At 38.1% G+C, this 16365-nt stretch overlaps 1 protein-coding gene and 1 pseudogene across 1 annotated transcript in view; one reads left to right on the top strand and one right to left on the bottom strand.

Annotated features, from left to right (window-relative positions):
* The window catches only part of FOXJ3 (forkhead box J3), a 101251-nt gene that overhangs the window by 66329 nt on the left and 18557 nt on the right, over positions 1 to 16365 (top strand). The window contains exons 5-7 of the mRNA XM_021684242.1: positions 7989 to 8117; positions 11216 to 11390; positions 14916 to 15332. Coding sequence (XP_021539917.1) covers positions 7989 to 8117; positions 11216 to 11390; positions 14916 to 15332 — 721 coding nt within the window. The remainder of the gene's footprint in view (positions 1 to 7988; positions 8118 to 11215; positions 11391 to 14915; positions 15333 to 16365) is intronic.
* On the bottom strand, positions 13847 to 13977 carry LOC123324613 (annotated as a pseudogene).

Below are 16365 nucleotides of genomic sequence, written 5' to 3'. Positions count from 1 at the left end.
AGTCTCAAGCAGACTCTGTTGAGTGTGGGGCCTGACTCGGCTCGATCTCATGACCTTGAGATCACGACCTGAGCTGAAACCAAGAGTTGGACACTCAACTGACTGCACCACCCAGGCACCCCTAGAATATACATTTTTTATGTGCACATGGAATATTTACCAAAATTGATCATGTAATACTGATTTATGGTAGACCATAAAGGAAGTCTCAGCGAATTTCAGAAGACCAACACCATACAGTGTGTATTTTCCAGCACGGTGGAATTAAGGTAGAAATTATAATAGCAAATAGATGATCAGATAGTCACCCAAAGTTTGCAGATTAAGCAGTATAGTTATAAATAACCCGGTGATCAAGAATGAATCCTTAGAAAATGACGACAAACAGAAATACAAAATATGAAAGCCTGTAGATGGAGTGCAGTTAAAGTATTAGCTTTAAATGTGTGTACTAGAATAGAAGAAATACTGAATATTAATGATTTAAGCATCTAGATAAAGACCAAAAGATATCTGAAGAAGACAAAGGTAATAAAAAATATGTCAACAAACAAGAAGTTGGTTCTTTGTAAAGATTTGTCGGTTCTGGCCAAGGTGGAATAACAGGGCCTAAATATACTCCGCTACCTGAAACAACTGACAAAATAGACAGAATATATGAAACAGTGGTTTTCAAGAGATTGGACCATAGGACAGTGATCCCTGAGAAATTGTTAACAAACAAGGTCAACCCTGTGATTGTCTTAGCTTACTGTCTGGAGAAAGTTTCTAAGGCCCAGAGGTCTTGAGTGGAGCCAGGTGGAGCTGGGAGATCATGAAATCCCTGAGGTGGCTAGAGTTCACAGGGCAGCATATCAGAGAAGAGAAAGCTACACCAAGAAAGAATTCCAGTGATATACTGAGGGTGCCCCCTGAGTCTTCAGTTGGGTACTTACCAGTGCCTGAGTAAGGAAGACTAGGGAAGGAACCACCTGCAGGGGGGTGCCTGGGTGGCTCAGTTGGTTAAGCGGCTGCCTTCGGCCCAGGTCATGATCCCAGAGTTCTGGGTTTGAGCCCCACGTCGGGGGGGGGGGGTGTCCCTGCTCAGCAGGGAGTCTGCTTCTTCCTCTCCCTCTGACTGCTGCTCTGCCTACTGGTGCTCTCTCTCTGTCTCTCTGTCAAATAAATAACATCTTTAAAAAAAAAAAAAAACCACGTACAAGAATTAGTGTGGAAAATTACTGATACTCCTATAGGGCCAGGCATAGTTACTGTTCACACAAAAGTGAAAGTCTTCATAATTCATAGGTCATTAGGTAAAATAGGATTTTGTTTCAGTAGTGGAATAAAATTAGCCCTGGGGCACCTGGGTGGCTCAGTTGTTAATCGTATGCCTTCGGCTCAGGTCATGGTCCCGGGGTCCTGGGATCGAGCCCCGCATCGGGCTCCCTGCTTGGCGGGAAGCCTACTTCTCTCTCCCCCACTCCCCCTGCTTGTGTTCCCTCTCTCCCTGTGTCTCTCTCTGTCAAATAAATAAATAAAATCTTTAAAAAAAAAGCCCTAGACTAAAATTCTGCTCTGGTCCTGTCTACATACCTTCAAAGCAAAACTCAAAAGGATTGATCTGTTTTCAGGTAATTTTACTTTTAAAATTTGATTTAAAGTTTTTTAGATGTAATTCAGAGACCATTATAAAATTTCTCCTTTTAAAGTTTATAATTAGTGGTTTTGGTATATTCACAAGGGTGTGCAACCATTAACCGCCATGTAATTCCAGAACATTCTCATCACCCCAGAAAGAAAAGCCTGTACCCATTACCATTGATTCCGTATTCTATCCATTTCCTGTAACTATTAATTTACTTTCTAACTCCATGAATTTTCCTATTCTGGACATTTCGTATAAATGGGATCATATAATACATAACTTGTTATGTCTGACTTCTTTCACTAAATACATTTTCAAGGCTCAGTTACAGCATGTATCAATACTTCATTCCTGTTGTCAAACAATTTAAGTGTGTTGCAGAATAAAGCTCAAGAATGTTTATAGGAATACAAAAATATCTAGCACTTATCCGTGTAAAATTCACAGTGGTCTGGCATCCAATAAAAAATTACCAGGCTGACAAAGAAGTAATAAAACAAACAAACCAGGGCGCCTCGGTGGCTCAGTCGGTTAAGCGGCTGCCTTCAGCTCAGGTCATGATCCCAGGGTCCTGGGATCGAGCCCTGCATCAGGCTCCATGCTCAGCGGGAAGCCTGCTTCTCCCTCTCCCACTCCCCCTACTCTTTCTCTCTCTCGCTGTCTCTCCCTCTGTCAAATAAAAAATAAATAAATAAATAAAAACAAAACAAAAAACCAACCATGAGTAGAAAAATATCAAAACTGACCCAGAAATAACACAGATGATAGAATTAGTATAAAACAACATAAATAATTATCATAAGCCAAGATACAGAAATAACCTATCAGTGGATGAATGGGTAATGAAGCTGGGGGCGGGGGTTGTACACGCACATACACACACATACAGAATGGAATATTATTTAGCCATGAGAAGAAAATCCTGCCATTTGAGACAACATGAATGGATCTTGAGGGTATTATGCCAAGTGAAATGTCAGGCAGAGAAAAACAGATACTGTATGATATCACTTATATGTGGAATCTTAAAAGGCCTAATTCATAGAAAGTAGAATGGTGGTTACCCGGGGGCTATGGGGCAATAAAAATTGAGAAATGTTAGTCAAAAGGTATAAACTTTTCAGTTACAAGATGATTACGTTTGGGGAATCTTTTATATAGCATGGTGATTATTGTTAACAATACTGTATTCATGTATACATGAAAGTTGCTAGGTGAGTAGATCTTAAATGTTCTCATCATAAAAAGGAAATTGTAATTATGTGACGTGATGGAGGTGTGAATGCTCTGGTGGTATTTATTTTGCAGAATATAAGTGTATCAAATGAACACATTGTACACCTTAAACTTAAATGTTAATTATATCTCAGTAAAGTTGGAAAAAGCCCAGTTTTTATACCTGTATTCCATGGAGAAGTAAAAGGATAGGTTGAACATGTACATGTAGACACATGGAAGGTATTTTTTTTTTAATCCAAATCAAACTTCTTGGAGATAAAAATTATGTCTGATTTGAAAAATAACGCTGGATGGAATTAACAATAGATTAGACATTGTAGAAGGAAAGATTATTGAAGATATAGCAATAAAAGTTAGACAAATGAAACACATGAAAAGACTAAAAAAGTATATACAATATTAGTGCTCTGTGGTAACAACTAGAAATCTGGACCTACAGAAGGAAATTAAGGACCAGAAATGGTAACTATGTAGGTTCAATGAAGCATTTTTTAAAAATTTAAATCTCATTAAAAGACAATAAACTGTTTAAAGCAAAAATAACAAAAATATATTGTGGGTGTATAATATGTAGAAGTAAAATATAGGACAACAATAGTATTCAGGCAGGTAGAGGAGAAATGGAAGTGTTACAAAACAAATGTTAAACATAAACTTTGAGAAAGAAACAAAGCTGTCTTCACAGATGACATGATTGTTTATACGGAAAATTCAAAAGAATCTACAGACAAACTCTTAGAATTAATAAATGAACTTTAACGTTCTTGATACAAGATCAGTGTTTGACTTTAGAAATCAGGGCACCTGGGTGGCTCAGTTGGTTAATCGGCTGCCTTCGGCTCAGGTCATGATCCTGGGGTCCTGGGATCGAGTCCCGCATCAGGCTCCCTGCTCTGCGGGTAGCCTGCTTCTCCCTCTCCCTCTGCCTGCCTCTCTGCCTACTTGTGCTCTCTATCTCTCTGTCAAATAAATAATAAAATCTTAAAAAAAATAAAAAAAGAAATCAGTTGCATTTCTGTGTATAAGTCAGACAATTAGAAAATAAGATTAAAGAGATAAAACTTACGTTAGCATTCAGAAACATTAAATACCTAGGATTAAGTGGAAGATGAACTCTACACAGAAAACTATAAAAAATTACTGAGAAAACGAAGATGTAAATAAGTATATAATTTCCATAGGGAAGATTATTGTAAAGAAGTCAGTTTTTCCTAAATTGATCTACAGATTTAATATCCCAATCAAAGGTCCACAGTGCTTTTTGGGGGAAGGAATGGGAGTAGAAAATGACCAGCTGATCTTAAAATATAAATGGGAATCCAAATGGCAAGTGGTAGTTGAAGATAATGTTGAAAGAAAAGGTATGGTAGAGGATTTATACTTCCAGATACCAAGAGTAAACCTACAATAATTTATAAAGAGTGGTATTCGCAGAAGACAAATAGACTTACGGAACACAACTCAGTGATGTCTTTCAACAAATAGTGCTGAATCAATGGGAAAATCAGATTATCCGTTCACAAAAATAAATTCCAGATGGAGCTGAGCTATAAATGATAAAACTATAAAGGTCTCAATTGGGTGAAAAAAAAGAATTTTAAGGAATGTAAGAAAGGAAGTAATAAAGATGTAAGAGCAGATATTAGTGTAATAGAAAACAAAGCTTTGTGTAATCCTTTAGCTGATTTTACTGTAAAAGGAGAGAAAAGGATATACATTCCATGAGTCCATTTATACTTTGTTCAAAAAAAAACCCAGATAAACCAACTAATAGTGGCAGAAGTTGGTATAGTGGGTGTCTTTGTCAGCGATGGGGATGGATGGTGTATGATTGGGAGAGCAAATGAATGGGCCTTCAGGAGTCCGTGTTATGTTCTATATCAGAGGTTCTGTGGTCTGTGAACACCTAGGTAACTAAGACCCTTTTTAGGGATTCCATGAGGTCAGACTGTTTTTATGATAACACTAAAATATTATTTGCCTTTTCCTTTATTTTTGTATTTTCATTGATGCAGCAAAAGCAGTAGTATGTAAATGTTAGCACAAATCAAAGCAGTAATACCAAAGTGTACTAGCAGTTATTATATACTTCACTGCCCACAGCCCTCAGGTTGAAAAAAAGAATACTAGATTAACTTAATGATATCCTTGGTGAAACAGGAAAAATAGTTTTATTAAGTTGTGACCTTTGAGTACATGTCTTTTTGCTCTTCTCTGTGATGAAATGGGAAGTATGCATAAAACACTTAGACTACATGCTGAAGTACATTGGTTGCTTCAATGAAGAGCAACCTTCCTTGTGTGGTTGTTTGAGTTGGATATGGAGCTGCTGCTTTGTTCATGGATCTTTGTTTTTACCTGAAAGAACAATTGACACTGATTATTCAGATTTGGCAGATTTTTTCTTGATAAGAAACAAAGTGAGTTTGTCACCTCAAGGAAAACAATTGATAGTATCCTTTGCCAATGATAAAATTTGAGATTTTATTTTATTTATTTATTTTTTATTTATTTATTTTTTTAAGATTTTATTTATTTATTTGAGACAGAGAGAATGAGAGAGAGAGAACACATGAGAGGGGATAGGGTCAGAGGACAAAGCAGACTCCCTGCCGAGCAGGGAGCCTGATGCGGGACTCGATCCAGGGACTCCAGGATCATGACCTGAGCCGAAGGCAGTCGCTTAACCAACTGAGCCACCCAGGCGCCCAAAATTTGAGATTTTAAAGCAAAAAACGGAAGTTTGGAAAACTTTTATCCACCACAGTGAGTCAGATAGCAGACTTTAAAGACTTCTTTAAAAAAAATCATTGGTTATGTTAGCACATATGAGTTTTAATGTTGTATAATGAAATGTGTCAGTATTTGGAAGATCTGTATAACTTAGTGAACCAGTATTTTCCAAATGGCTAATGCATAATGTTATAAAATCATGCTTGGATGAATGATCCATTCAAAGTACAAGGTAGAACAGAGGATTTTAGTGTACCAGTATGAAAAATTTATTGGTATGTTTTTAGATCCACATTGCAACTAATCTTGAAAAAATTATCACTTGTCACGTTTTGGTGTAGTATCAAAAAAGACCATCCACTATAATCTGAAAGTCTGTTAAAATATTCTTCCCTTTTCCAAATAGATATATATGTGTTGCTGGGCTTTCTTTGTATTGTTCCACCTAAAAAACTTATTGCAGCAGATGGAATACAGAAGTGGATAAGAGAATCCAGCTGTTTCCTGTTAAGCCAGGCATTGAGATTTACAAAAATGTAAAACAAGGGAACTCTTTCTAATTCTGTTTATTGGGAGAAAATATTTCTTATGTTAACATTTAATTGGGTTTATAATTGTTATTTTTAAATTAATATGTTTTAATATATAATATGCCAATTATTATTTTGGGGGGGGCGTAATATGCCAACTATTAATAAATGTATCAGCACAAACAAGCTCCTTGACTCTTCAATTTTTTAAGACTGCAGAAGTGTTCTAGGATCAAAGTTTGAGGCTGTTCTATACTTGTTCTACATTACTTATTACTACATTACTTATGATTATATAAGTATGCCCATTTTGTAATAAATTAGTAATCTGTATACTTTGTGTATATCTTACATTTTAATAAAAATGTTTATCCTCTTTCCAGATAAAAAATAAGCTATTAAGATTTTGTCCAAGATTTCTGACTTGAGTGGTAGGTAACTGAGCATGGACAGAGAGAGTGTGAATGGGGGACAGTTCAGTTTTGCCCTCAGTAGAGAGAGATACATGCCTAGTTTTCTACATATTTGGCCTCTTTTGGCAGATGTTTGTAGCATTTAGCGTGATCCCATTCTTAGCACAAACAGAAGGATGGTGATAGCTCAATTGGTTTATTTAGTCAGCAAATATTTCTTAATTGTATACTGAGTAGAAAGCACTTATGTTGGTTATGATTCCTTACAGGGGACTCAAGGAGCTACAATCTAGTAGTGGGTAAAAATTAGTTTTACCTTAAAGCTAAATGTATTGTGTCCATGAAAGTAGGAGCATAGAAAGGAAAGTTGGTTGTACCTTATGAATAGAACCTTGAGGGATAATTAGGCTAGTTATCTGTTTTAAAAGTATTTTTTTGTTTCTAATTAAAAATTATGATGCTAATATCAGTGATAAAAGTCTTCAGGAATACCTAGCCCCTTGTTAACAGTTTGATTTATAGTCCTTAGCATCTAATGTGTATGTTAGCATCTTATTGTTATTTTTTTAAGATTTATTTATTTATTTTGGGGGGGGAGGGGCAGAGGGAGAGAGAATCTCAAGCAGACTCTGCGCTGAGCGTGGAGCCTGATGTGGGGCTTGATCCCACAACCCTGAGATCATGACCTGAGCTGAAACCAAGGGTCGGATGTTTAACTGACTGAGCCACCTAGGTGCCCAGTAATTGTTGCTATTTTTAAAAATTAGATCATATACCTATGATTTTGCAAGTACATTGGACAGTTGAGTGTCCAGTTTTCAGTAATATAACCAGTATGATGCGTGTGATTTTTAAAAATTCCTTTTTTGTGTTCTTTTCAATGCCTAATATTTTGATAGAAGAGAATAACAGTTTTGCTTAAAGCTTGAGTAAAAAGTTTATACACTGTAGAAATACTTAACAGGGGTGCCTGGGTGGCTCAGTTGGTTAAGCGACTGCCTTCGGCTCAGGTCATGATCCTGGAATCCTGGGATTGAGTCCCGCATCGGGCTCCCTGCTCAGCGAGGAGTCTGCTTCTCCCTCTGACCCTCCCCACTCTCATGCTCTCTCTATCTCATTCTCTCTCTCAAATAAATAAATAAAATCTTAAAAAAAAGAAATACTTAACAGTGAAAACCCGTAATCCCCTTATTAAATGTTGATGAACTAATTATACTTGATAGTATATTGAATTTATGTACTTTCGGATAGGATATTTTTCAGTTTGAGAGTAATTTGTTTCATGGTAAACATAGAGTTAGTAGTGAAGGGCATGGAGTTGGGATAGGAAAGACCACTAACATTTTGTCTTTAAGCCATATACCAACCTAATTGTTTTTTTGTAGAGTTGCTTAGAAAGTACTCTTTACAGTGAAAAGTACTTATGCTAATGTTTTTCTTTTCTAGGTAACGTTGTACAACACCGATCAGGATGGTAGTGATAGCCCACGCAGTAGCCTTAACAACAGTCTCTCAGACCAGAGTTTGGCATCTGTTAATTTGAACAGTGTTGGAAGTGTGCATAGTTATACACCGGTAAGTCTTGGTGAAGTTAACTTCTTTGTTGAGACTCCTTGAGTGCTTAAAACTAAGCTAAATGTCATTGAAGTGCGAATAAAAAGTGAAGATGTGTATTTTTCACTAATTCATTTAGCTTAGATATGTAGAGCAGATTCCTACCTTGATAGTGTTTTAATGGGTACTTATATTTTACCAGGTTCGATATACGTATGTGGTTATACTGTGTTTTATTATTTTGGTCTACTTATCTGTCCTCTGTCCAAGTGAAAAGTAATTGGAATAGGAAAAAAAGTTGTACTTTAGTCTAGGAAAGCTGTATTTGATGATACTTTACAGTCCTTTGTAAAAGAGTTTAGAGAATGTGTATACTGCCTTGTTTTCCAGCTATAGACCTGAGAAGGGAATTCTACAAGCCTCAGAGGTTAGGATGACTTGGTACCCAATTGTTAACCAGTCTTATGTGTTTAATTTTGGTCTGGAAAACAAAGCTATACTATAAAGGGACCTGTGTGTGCTGATTTTGTTACCTATTATAAGAACATGACCCTTGTGTTATCTGATACCTCTTTTCAAATCATCTGGCAACTGTCCTCCCTAGAAGACAGAACAGAGCCCAGGAGCCATACACTGCACTGTACATTGGTTTAAATTTGATCTCACCAGATCACTGCCTGTTCCAGGATGAGTAAATAGGTAAAATCTTACACAGGACAAAGATATATAGCGGAGGGGAACCTTAAATAAGAAAATAACACAAAGGAAACCAAAACTGAGGGAGCAGAATTAAAATTCACATTGAATGTAGGAAAACAAAAGGTGGCTCCGTAAAACTGTTATCAGTGCTCTGGGGGAAAAAACCTAAAATATTCTTCCAGAATGCAGAAGTAACAGTTAAAGGAATAACAATTATGTCAGAGAAGATAATAGATCTGGAGAATTGAGAGTTACAGGTGTCCCTGAAGAAGAAGCTAGAATAGTTGGTACAGAAGCAGTTTTCAAAGAAATAGAGATTATAAAAGTGTTACTGAGCAACAGCAAAAGTTAATGGGGGAAAACCTGTGTCTAGACCCATCACAATAAATTTAAAAATTTTAAAAGTTATCATCCATGTAAGTACTCTGGTAGAAGAAGAAATTAGATGCATTTAGAGAAATCGTAATTCTCTTCTATAATGTTAAATACAAGAGGATAATGGAATAATACTGCACGTAGAGTTTTGAGGGAATAGGTTGGATTTATAAATAGTATGTCCACCCAAATTTACATTCATATGTGAAGTCAAGAGAAAGACACTTTTTGATACACAGAGCTTAAAAAGCTTTCCTACCTTTGTTTTCATGTGCCCTTCTGAAAAACATTACTTTGACAATCAAGAGGTGAACTAAATTAAAGCGCTCAGTAATTATGAAATCATAATATAAAAGGACTAGTTGGAACATTGAAGCAAACTAAGCAAAGATTTAATTATTTTAAGTTGTTTTTAAAGTAATGTGAGTGTAGAAAATCTTGACACCAAGAGTCCAGTATCACAAAATATAATGAAAGGAAAAAGTTAAATTTGTAGAACTAGGTGACAGAAGAAAGAACAAACGTGTCTATTATGCCAGTACACGCAGGAGGGTTAAACTTTACTTTGGAAAGCTAGACATCGTCTACTGTGCTTTTTCCTTTAACAAGACATCAAGTGGCCATCAAACATTCTGTAAGCAACAGGACAGCACCAGCTGCTGGTCGGGCTTGCCACATGTATATAGATTGATCCTATAAGGACACAGTGAGTCCAAATGCACAGAGATACTGTTATTACTTATGTATAAGCCAGATGGGTATGGTTCCCCACATCCCCCAGGATGACACTGAACTGGAGGAGCCATATGACAGACTTCACAAGTAGTGAGTCACTGTAGTGGAGGAACAAATTCCATATTACAGCTAAGCAGTTGTATGACTCGCAGCCCTACCCTAAGAGAGTAAAGTAGAAAGTCCCCTGCCTCTCTGGAAATAGGGAGGCAGTTGAGAAAGGTCTCTTGGCAGCTTCCTGCAAGATAGACAGGTGGACAAGAAGCTGCCCCATGGCTGCCTCCTGCAAAATAGGAAGGCAGAGGAGAATTTGCTGCTCATAAGACCACTCACATTCCATGTTCCAGAATAATCACCAAGGCTTAGGTCATCCTGCCATTGAGCCTTGCCTCCAGTGGCCTGTGTGGAGATGTGTAAGGTCACCAGAGTGCTAGTGGTGGAGCCATTCCCCTACACAAAATTCTTATTTTTCTGTTATTGCAGACTTCTTGTGAGCATCAGTTTGAATGGCTGCATAAATTTACAGTGAGTGTTCATATTTTAATTTTTCAAAGCACTAAAAAAATGGCAGTTTACCACCCCTTGATAAAATCTTTAAGAGATACAGCTGATCTTTTTTTATTTCTAGTTGTGCTGCCTTCAGTGATAATTCTTATTTTCTAGGAGTTTATGGTGCTTTTTCTCTGCATAGCTCAAAGCCATGCTCTATTCTCTTTTTCTCAGAATCTTCTTTATCTGTTACCCTCATTTCTCATTTCTCCTTAGTTTCATTAAAAAAAATTTTTTTCTCTAGAAATGAAGAGTTAGGTGTATTGAGGCTCCTTGCTGCTTTGGGCAGCACCATGCAACCTCACCGTACTCACAGTATTTGAGTTTAAATACTTAAAGATTAATTGAATAAATGAACAAGACATGTTAGTAATATCATAGTAGAGTGGAGTTTGAGATGAAATTGCTTCAGGAGAAATCAAGGTGAAGATTCTCCAGAAACTGGAAGGGTTCCATGCCTAGCCCACCATTCATTTGTATGATCTTGGGAAGGTTATTTAAATTCTTTGAACTCTTTCCCCTCTTATGTGAAATGTGGAGATTGGATTAGAATCCTGTGGTTCTTCAAAATCCAAGTTAACGATTTTGTGCTCTTGTCCTTCATGTGTACGCAACTTAACAGAGGATGGGAAAGCCAAGGACAGGGACATTATTTCCTTTGGATTCTAGAAACTGTTTTAATATTTTCAGTTATATATTTTATGTAACAGACCAATTCTGATATATAGAGCTACTAAATTAGTAGTATTTTCTTTTAATGTTAGGTGACAAACCATCCAGAACCAGTCTCTCAGTCATTAACTCCTCAACAGCAGCCACAGTACAACCTTCCAGAACGAGACAAACAACTCCTTTTCTCAGAATATAATTTTGAAGATCTCAGTGCCTCATTTCGGAGCCTTTATAAGTCAGTTTTTGAGCAGTCACTTAGTCAACAAGGTGAGTGTTTACTTGGGGTGGGCGGTTTTTGTTTAATTGAAGTATAATTGACATGCATATCCTATTAATTTCAAGTGGAGTTTTTAAAATACCGTTTTATAAAGTAAATTTTTATTGAAAAATGTTCTTAAGAATTATTTTCACATAGCAGCTGTCGTATTTCTTGAATCATTGAACAGTATCATTGTGGTCAGGATTGAATAGTCTTTGTGCCTTTACTATACCCTGTATATATTTACATAATAGCACAAGAATGCAAATAAATTTCATCTTGCATACCTAATTCACTTACTAGTGGTGTCCTGGAGGCATAGTATTGAAGAATTTTGGCACTGCATCTGTGCCATGTAGGAGAAATCCTGCCGTGGTTAGTGATGTCTAGCACGTGTTTGAGTGGTAAATGTTGCACTACAGGAATAGATGTGCCGTTCCTGTCTGTACTGACTGTTATTAGCAAAGAGATAGTTAATGGAATATGGTAGCACCAAATTTGCAATTTCATTTATGGCGATTATAAATGAACATACTGGTTAGTGGGAAGCTCTGGGTCACTGGTTTTTGTTTTTTTTTTAAAGATTTGATTTATTTATTTGACAGAAAAAGGGAACACAAGCAGGGGGAGTGGCAGAGGGAGAAGCAGGCTTCCCGTGGAGCAGGGAGCCCGATGTGGGACATGATCCCAGAACCCCGGGATCATGACCTGAGCCAAAGGCAGACGCTTAACGACTGAGCCACCCAGGCGCCCCTGGGTCACTGTTTTATACAACATACTTAAATCAGATTTTAACACTAAAAGTGATTTTGGTTAAGATGCCCTGTTACATCTCAGCCAAATGCTAGATTATTGCTATTATGTGTTACTGTCCTTTAGCTGCTGGTTTTATTTTAGTCAGAGTCATGTGATAGGATTAAGATGTTGCATTGTCCTTCCCCCATAAATACTAATCAGAAATTGTTGGGAACTCTACTATTGCAGCACTTCCTAATTGCTTTGTTTGGCATACTATTTCCACCCCAACTCAGAGAGTGTACCTGTTCACAGTAGTGAACAAAATAGACAAAAATCCCTGTTTATAGAACTTACGTTTTAATACTTAACCATTGTCAGATACTTCAAAAGTTAATGTTATATACAAGTGTTATATATTGATGAATATCAGTAACTTGTACAGGAAGCTGGTTTTTCTGGTTAAAGTAAGATTCATGTATTTTTCTCATTTTGAATTTTCTATCTATGAAAGTACAAAAAGAACTAATAAAAGACTTTGCTAAGGAGATCCAGATGTGGTGATCAAAATCGAAAAATACTGGCTTTGAAATAGAAATGACAATTTCTGAAGCTCTTAATGATATTTCATTACACTAATTAAATATTTTAAAGTATATTTATTTATTTGGGGGGGGTTGGGCAGAGGGAGAGAGAGAATCCTAGCACACTCCCTGCCAAGCGTGGAACCTGATGCAGGGCTCAATCCCATGACCCCGAGATCATGACCTGCGCCAAAACCAAGAGTCAGATGTCCAACCAACTGATTCACCGAGGCACCCCTTAAATTTTATTTTAAAAACAGTTTGGGGGGGTGCCTGGGCAGCTCAGTCAGTTGATTAGTCCAACTCTTGATTTCAACTCAGGTCTTAATCTCAGGGTTGTGAGTTTGGGCCCTGTTTTGGGCTCCATGCTGGACATGGAGCCTACTTTAAAAAAAAAAGTGGAATTGAAAAGGTTGGTTTAGATCATACCTGGGTTCCCTTTTAAAATGCTAGGACTTTATTGGAAATAGACAATGAAATAACTGCTTTTTCTCATCTTACTGTAAGAACCCTATAGATTCCCTCCAAATGACAGTTTTCCAGGGCCAAGTCAAGTACTTTTATATTAACTCTTCTGCCTATAAAACTACCTTAACTTACTAGGTTCTAAGATTATCTTACAATGTACTCTAATACAATTTTGTTATTAATGGGCAGTGTGAGAATATTTTCATTTAAAAGGTTTGATTCTTTTATTAACTGATACTGTGCTGCAGGATTTTATTTTTCATTTAATAAATTCGTTGTGTTTTGGTTCAGTAAAACATTGTACATGCCATCCTTTGGGATATGAAAATAGCCTAGTTGTGTCGAACCAAATATCATAATAAGATGTATGAAAATGAGCATCTACCTGCATGCAAACCAAGAGTACATTATTTTTAACATTAGACACTTCTGGCCTAATCATAATTATCATCATAGCAGCTAACATTTACTGAGCTCATCTGCACCCTGCACTTCCACCATGGCATTTAATCCTCACAACAATTCTGTGACAGATATATCCATACCCATCTATAATTGAGGTAATTGTGACTTGCAGAGATTAATAACTTCCCAAAGTTACCAGGTGTGCAGATGGCAGTACAGAGACTTTAATCCTTACTTTCTAGTGCTATAAATTATGCACTAAAGTGTATGTGTCTCAAGAACATTCCATAAACCAAATGAAAAAGCAGTGAAGATGGCTGTTTTGTTTTGCTTAGTCTTCAATTAGCAATAATCGCGCCTTGGATAAACCTCATTGGCTACAATACTGCCCCTGTGCAAAGCTTGTTTTGCTTAGTCTTTTTAAAACATTTTTATTTATTTGAGGAAGAGGGAGAGAGCACAGAGAGAGAAGCAGACTCTTGCTGAGCAGAGAGCCCGATGCGGGGCTTGATCCTAGGACCCTGAGATCACGTCCTGATCCGAAGGCAGACACTTAACCAACTGAGCCACCCAGGCGCCCCTGTGTTCCTTAGTCTTAAGAATTCAAGCCACCTTTGACTTAAAAGTTTTTGGAGCCATCAAAGAAAGAGTTCAGAAATAACTGGGCCTTATTTCTCTCCTCCACCTCTGTCAAATCCTTGGTCTTCAGGCCTGTAGAGAATCATCCGGAATGTGACCCAATATTCACACACTTTTCCCCTAACGTTTACTCAGTCTTTCAAGACTTCTTCTTTTTCTTTTCTGAGAGGGAGAAGAGGAGAGAGGGGCAGATGGAAAGGGAGAGAGAATCTTAAGCAGGCTTCATGCTTTGCACAGAGCCCAACGTGGGGCTCAATCTCACAACCCTGAGATCATGACTTGAGCCGAAATCAAGAGTCAGATGCTTAACTGATTGAGCCTCTTAGGCACCTCAGGTACTGCCTTCTCAAGGACGGCTTTTCCAAATCTTCAGCTCCTTCCTAGCTGAACAGGCAAGAAGCAGTGTTCCTGAATGCCCTCGGTATACTTCTGCATTAGTACCTACATTATTGGACATAATCTCCTTAAGTGTCTGTCCCTTCTACTAGATCATGAGCTACTCGAGGCTAGAGGGTGGTGTTTCTTACTCTTCTTAGTAATCCCAGAGACTGGTGTATGGTGGATGTTCCATCAACACTTTTTCAACTGAGCCAGTATTGCTTCCTGACAATGTATACCTCTGCTCTATTAATAATTTTGTACATGTCTGCCATAAAGTATAACTGAAATCTGACTGTGAATGCTCTTGCTTTCTGTGTCTAGGTTTGATGACCATCCCTTCCGACTCTTCCCAGCAGTCCCACACCTCGTGTTCGTATCAGCACTCTCCTAGCAGCACAGTGAGCGCTCACCCACATAGCAACCAAAGCAGCCTGTCCAACAATCATGGCGGTGGCCTCAGCACCACAGGCAGTAATTCGGTTGCACAAGTCTCACTGCCCCACTCCCAGATGCACACACAGCCGTCTCCACATCCGTCCCATCGACAGCATGGTTTACCACAGCATCCGCAGCGTCCCCAGCACCCAGCATCACACCCGCAGCAACACAGCCAGCTCCAGCCCCCTCACCCCCAGCACCCCTCTCCACATCAACACATACAGCATCATCCGAATCATCAGCATCAGACGTTAACACATCAGGCACCCCCACCCCCACAACAGGTATCCTGTAATTCTGGTAAGTTTGTGTCTCCTGACTTGCATTTGGCAGTGAATTAGGATCTGTTCTTTGTTATCTGAGGCTCATGTATATTTACTACCGAAACCCTTCTCATCTGTCTCCTTTTATGTTTCCTTGTTATAATCCTATACTTGTAACTCATTCAGTCCATACGTTGATCTGGAGATTTTTTTTTTTTTTTTTAAAGATTTTCTTAGCACAAGATGGGGGAGGGTCAGGGGGAGAAGCAGACTCCCCACTGAGCAGGGAGCCCGATGCGGGATTCGATCCTGGGACTTCAGGATCATGACCTGAGCCGAAGGCAGTCACTTAACCAACTAAGCCACCAAGGCGCCCTGGAGATTTTCTTGATTAAAATTGATTGTGACAACATAGGCAAACTCAGCAACCCTTACAGGTTTTGGTGTTAACTCTCATTTTGTCCTTCTGGAAAACCAGTGTTTTTGTGAGCATTTGAAAGAAGAATGGGATACACAATCTGTTTGCAATCTATTATGATTCGGAGTCGTATAGATGAAAGAGTATAGGTTATGTCAGAAAAACCTGTTTTTGAATCCTCATTATGACTCGTATGACCTTGCATTACTTCTTTTAGTCTTACTGTTTTCTCATCTATAAAAATGGAACTAAAATACCCTGATATACAGTGTTGTTATGGGGATCGCATCGAGAATGCAATAGGAAGTGCCTCGTCTGGTACCTTGCCTTATAAATATTCAGAAAATGTTCCCACTCTTCCTTTCTTTGCTTATTCCTGCCCAGGATCTCATTTTAGAAAGATAGATTGCAAAGGAAGAAAATATTCTTCATATCCTGGTTTTTAAAAAATCTGTTGCTCTTAAGTTAGGTCTTGATGGTTTCTGGTGAGATGCTTAACTGACATGGCTCACAGACCAGGCATCTGCACTGCAGAACTCCCAGGGGTGCCCCCAAACATAGACTACAAGGTGAATGGGGCCCTTTGGAGTTGAACATATACAGATCCTTCCCTTAGCTTACTTGGCTGTCCACTTACCAACCAAATCACTGA

Source organism: Neomonachus schauinslandi, chromosome 4 (genome assembly GCF_002201575.2).
Source record: "Neomonachus schauinslandi chromosome 4, ASM220157v2, whole genome shotgun sequence".
Classification (NCBI taxonomy): Eukaryota; Metazoa; Chordata; class Mammalia; order Carnivora; family Phocidae; genus Neomonachus; species Neomonachus schauinslandi.
Note: the sequence above shows the minus strand (reverse complement) of the source record. Positions and strands in the feature narration are given on the sequence as shown.